General features: G+C 35.9%; 1 protein-coding gene across 1 annotated transcript; it reads right to left on the reverse strand.

The window, feature by feature from the left end:
* Positions 1–2,722: 2,722 nt before the first annotated feature.
* Positions 2,723–5,033, reverse strand: LOC123528960 (uncharacterized). The gene is made up of 3 exons (XM_053520693.1): positions 4,134–5,033; positions 3,490–3,569; positions 2,723–2,983 (listed from the first exon to the last, which is right to left on the reverse strand). Exons 1-3 carry the CDS (start codon positions 4,555–4,557, stop codon positions 2,849–2,851), a joined length of 639 nt encoding a protein of 212 aa, XP_053376668.1. The 5' UTR covers positions 4,558–5,033; the 3' UTR covers positions 2,723–2,848.
* Positions 5,034–5,248: the final 215 nt, after the last annotated feature.

Consider the following 5,248-nt stretch of genomic DNA (forward strand, 5'->3'; position numbering starts at 1 on the left):
ATTGTCTACTGAAAAAGAAATAATAAACTACATGACAAAAAATGTTATCTTTAACGTGCGATTACGTCAATATTCTTGCTGCGACCAAGAAAGTGAGCTACTACATTTTATCTACTTTTTTATATTAATTAAGAGCATATTAGAATCGAAATAATGTATAGCGAAATCATGTTTTACTTAAATTAATACACTCAATCGGTTATACGCCCACAGAATAATTCACTAGGGCTACGCCCACCTCAAATTATTCCGCGGACGTATCTGAATGACAAATATATTAAATTATTCATGAGAAAACCAGCATTTGAGATATATTATATCGATTTCAACACGTTATCAAACATTACTATGTTCCATCATTTACGACATCCACCAAATATTTGACGGTTTGTGCGGTATTCATTCTCAGTGCGCCGCTATAACCTTTGACGCTATGACGGAATAATTATGGCGCTGTTGCAAAATAGTGTCACAGTTTCACTCTTCTTTATTTAGTAAGGAATGTTGCACTTTAAATAAATAATCAACTATACTCAACTATAAAACAGCATAGATTTCTAATTGTGAGACAGTGTAAAGCTCACTCCACAGAATCTCCCCTGGGAACGTCACTCGAAGAAAAAAAGGCGTGTTGCAGTCCTTCAACCGGCGAATAAAGTTCAAAGAGGAGCGTTATTCGGATGAAGCGTTATTTGGTCCCATCTAGCTTCATCCGAATCATTCCAGTCCACACTCAACACATTTCATGATTCAGTAACGTATTTCATTTCGAAGCAGGAACATTGAAGATAACTTTAAATCAGCTGTATTTCTTAGAAAAATAATGAGTTGTGTAAATAAAAATATTTCTAATTTGGAGGAAAAGAAAATAGATAGGCTTAATTCCAGATTTGCTTAAACATACCGTAACGGTGAGACTAGTACTCGATCGTCGACAGGCGACAATTTCCGTATACTTACTGCGGGCCGAGCGGCATTTCATAAAGGGAGAAATAAATAAGCTATACTTATGTTTAACGGATAATTATATTTAATTTTGATAGCTAAAATCGGCAAGGTTAATGTATTAGTATAAATATAAATCCAATTTAATAGATCTACTCAAATGTTCTGGTAAAGTCTGTATGATATCCTTATTTTATCTAAAGTTATATTTACATTGCTGCTGGTCAGCTCCTGTATGGTCCTCTGACCCTCCAGGGAAATGTTAATTAACATTAGTGTTGTTAAGTTTATAAAGATTTATAAAAGAAATTTGACGACCGTAACTCTGAGTGGCCCTGGCCGAAAATAGAAAGTGAAAAGCTGGCGTTCGGGGTGCGCGTCCAGTTATATATGTTCCGCGCCATAATACTTCGATTCCAAGACTGAAAGCTGTAACTTACCGGTCCATCCAATCAGAATTCTGGATTCCACCAAAATGGCCATTTCAACCAATCAGAAACTCTACGGAATTTCCCTTTCTGTGTAACCATCCGCCGCAACAAAAGAGTAAGAAATAGTCCGCCGTTGGGTTTATTATAATGTCCTTAAGCTTATGCCGGGTAAAGGGCTACCTTTTACAAGTCCCAATGCAAACTATAAATGATTGGTCATACAGTAGGGTAGAGCTTTTACCAATAACCGGAAATATGACGACAATATTTACAAGTACATGTGGCGCCGACAGTCAAACAAAAATGTGTCAGTTTGTCAATTTAAATACTTGCGAGATTTCTGAATAACTGGACTTTCTGCATCTTATTTAGGTAAGCAATAGATGCATCCAGGTATACCGGCTAATGTTTACCGGGAGGAACCGGGGCAGTCACCAGGAATGTGAGATCGGGGCTTAAAGCTTCCCGGCACTGAATTCTCGCCGGTCTTACGAGATAGGCAAAGCGGCAAATCATATATTTTCGCGATAAACATTTGGACATTTCGACTTAATGAAGATAGAAACATACCCCTGGAAATATTATGAGTAGTGAAAACATGTGACAAGTTTTCGAATTAAATATTTGACCTTCATATTCTAATTGCCCTACCTTGTCTTGCATCAAAGTAGGTAAATAACATATGTAAAAAAGATTTTTTGGTGCATAGAATTCAACTAAGCGGCTAGACTTTAGAATCTGTCCGTAGCTATTCTCGTTATTTGGGCATTCTTTTATTTATCGATATGGTAGCATATATTTTCCTCGCCAGGTTTAGAAAATGCGGGGGGTGTGGGGGGCAGCAGCCCCCCAATTATGAAATATACAAACTAAAAAGCCTTACCTTTATTTAAACCATACAGGTACTGGATATTGCAAATTATGCAGATTTTACCTACGGACAGATTCTAAAAGTGCTCCAACTAAGCAAATGATAGCAGACATGGTATGACTTAGTCTAAGCATGAGAGGTAATAGGACGTGCATCATTAAATCAGATTGCCGATGAAGCTTTATTTCATATTATGTGTATGCCTTTCCTCCATATTCTTTGCTTTATTATCATTTTGTACTGATGACTAATTGTTCACTGAAAAGCCTGACCTAGTTTTGAGACATCATGTTTGTCAATAAGGTATTTACAATCTATGATTATTTATAATCTCAGAGTGTTCTATCACAAATACTGATAAATAGGGTGTTACAAATCTGGATTATTCCGAGTTTCATTTTTTTTATTCTTGGGGATACATGAAAGTGCTGGAACCTTCCATGATGTTTTAAACAAGAAGCTGTTTTAGGCCAGGTAGAACTTACTTTGTAAACTTTCCTGTATTTCTTAATAAAATATTACCAGATTGGATATTTAACATTAAAAGGATTGACATTAACATTATGGATTTAAACATCCCTCTTTGAAGAGAGGATTTATATTATTTGGATAAACTAAATTCAGTTTGAGCCAATCTATACATACCCTTCCCACGTTTTACTTGTTCAGTCAAAAACTGGTCTTCAGCCGCATCGTTTATTTCAACTAGATAACCTCCAAAGCTTGTACAATCGATCTGAAAGGAAAATTGAAATATTTCGTAAACATTTGTGAGCATAAATTCGGGTAAAGTTGCTTTTACATTAGAGATGTAACCGAAAGTTTCTGTTGTATCCACCTGTGTTGGGTCTTACTGTCCAGGATGAAGGGTGACTCTGTGTTCTAAATGACATCTAACGGACTACACGAATCATAGCAGATTCACGTGTTAATCATATTTTTAACCTGATTAAAATTAAATACTTTCATTGCTGCTCTTTGTTCTTAAAGTGTAGGCCTCGATCTAGAAAAAATATATTTTACGAAAAGTATATAAAGTCGATATGCGCTTTTAAAACGCTTTGACATTGTACGGTTAAAAAATAACGGGCAATAGCGCCGTACACGTATATTCAACAAAATGAAGACAAAAATAACGGACTACGAATGGACAACGATCTGTATGATAAAGGAATTATTTCAAAATTTAAATCAACATTTATAAAATTAAGACTAAAATTTGGATAACAAATGACGACTTACGAATGCCTCAGACCAAGTTGCTTGTTGGATACTGAGAAAATAACATGATGAGCCGTATATCAACCACCCAGCTGGGCATCCTGCAATTGAAAAGATATATTTTGAAATATTCAAAGATCGTGATTTATACTGTATTTAAGCTGAAAATATACAGTACACTTTACCAGTAAGTAACAGCAAATGACAAGAAATTTCGCATATTTTAGATACTAACTTCCTGATATGTAATGAAAAACCCACACAACGAGTACTGCGTAGAATTTTTTAACAGTTACCTATGTGAATGGATTTGGCCTACGGGTAACAGCGCTAAAAATGAAACGCCAGTCTCAAAGAAGCGTGCGCCGACTAGCACTGACTGCCGTCTATTATTTAAAAAAAATACTCAAGTAATATGACAGATATTTAATTTTAAACTCTATAGTCCTGTCGAGTATACATTGAAATAACATCAGTTAAAATAATTATTTTATGCGTCGTTTTTTCTTTCGAAATAATTAAAAAGTTTGCGATTTTCTGGGACAATCCTCGTATAAAACAGTAGCTGTCGTAACGCAGATAATCTCTTGAAAGCTTCATTGAACAATTTATGAAATCGTTAAATACATTTGTATATACAAACCAGTGCTACGGCAAAGACAAACCTTTCGACTCTGTACGTATTTGTTCAGTCGTCCCAGTCAATATTGTTAAAGTTTCTAGTGTATTTTCGGAAAATGTTTTTGAACTCTTCGTATCAAGTGGCGTTGTTGCATTGGTAGATTCAAATGCCGAAGTTATGGGAGATGGTTTTGAAGTCGTCATTTCGCGCGTTGTACCATCGGTAGATTTGTTAGTCGAGCTTACAAAGGAAGTCGTTGACTTCTCCAATTCCTTTGGTGTAAGGTCAAACGAGACGGTTGCAATTGTTACATAGAATGTGGTTGTATTGTTCGATGCCTGTGTTGTGGTAACGGTAGATTCAGATACTAGGTCTGTGGAGAATGTTGTGAAGTTCTTCAATTCTTGCGTTGTAGCATTGGTAAGTACTGATGCCTGGTTTACGTAGGATATTGTTGAATTCTTCATTCCCACGCTTGTTGTAACGTCTGTAGACTGGAGTGTCGAAGTTACGTTTTGCGATAGCTGATTTGTGTAAACTATATCCTTTCCCTTGATTGTAGACTTGAGTGCCGTGGTTACGTTTTGCGATAGCTAATTTGTGTGAACTATATCCTTTCCCTTGAATACGTATTGCTTTGGGAGGAGAACATACCCTTCCGGTATATTAAAGCAATCACTCTTAATCAAATGCACAACATTTATAATTCCAGAAAACACTTTAGCAACAAAAATGAGACCTGAAACTATGTAACATGAAGACCTCTTTATACCAACTCCGTCATGCCGTGTACTGACTTCGTTTGACTGTTTGCCAATTATGCCGGAGTTCCCCGGATCACAAGATTCTATATCCATGTACATAGTACTGTCTTCTGAGAAGAGTTTGTCGTCCAATTCACCACTGTACATATTATTGACAAAAGTCTCTCCTTCCATAGTTTTCCGTGTAGCAGATTGTTTTGTTTATACTTTCTTATGATAATATTAAGTGGTTTGTTCACTTTAGAATCACTTTACGAATGTGTTCAAAGTTTCTTACAAATAAAAAGTTAAACTTTTAACTCTTCCGCCTTCGACTATATATTTATGATAGAAGATGAGATACGATTATTGCTTTCCTTGTTGTGTAACTTAATTATACGAAGAGGGGCGGCGT

This window comes from Mercenaria mercenaria, chromosome 13, assembly GCF_021730395.1.
Source record: "Mercenaria mercenaria strain notata chromosome 13, MADL_Memer_1, whole genome shotgun sequence".
Classification (NCBI taxonomy): domain Eukaryota; kingdom Metazoa; phylum Mollusca; class Bivalvia; order Venerida; family Veneridae; genus Mercenaria; species Mercenaria mercenaria.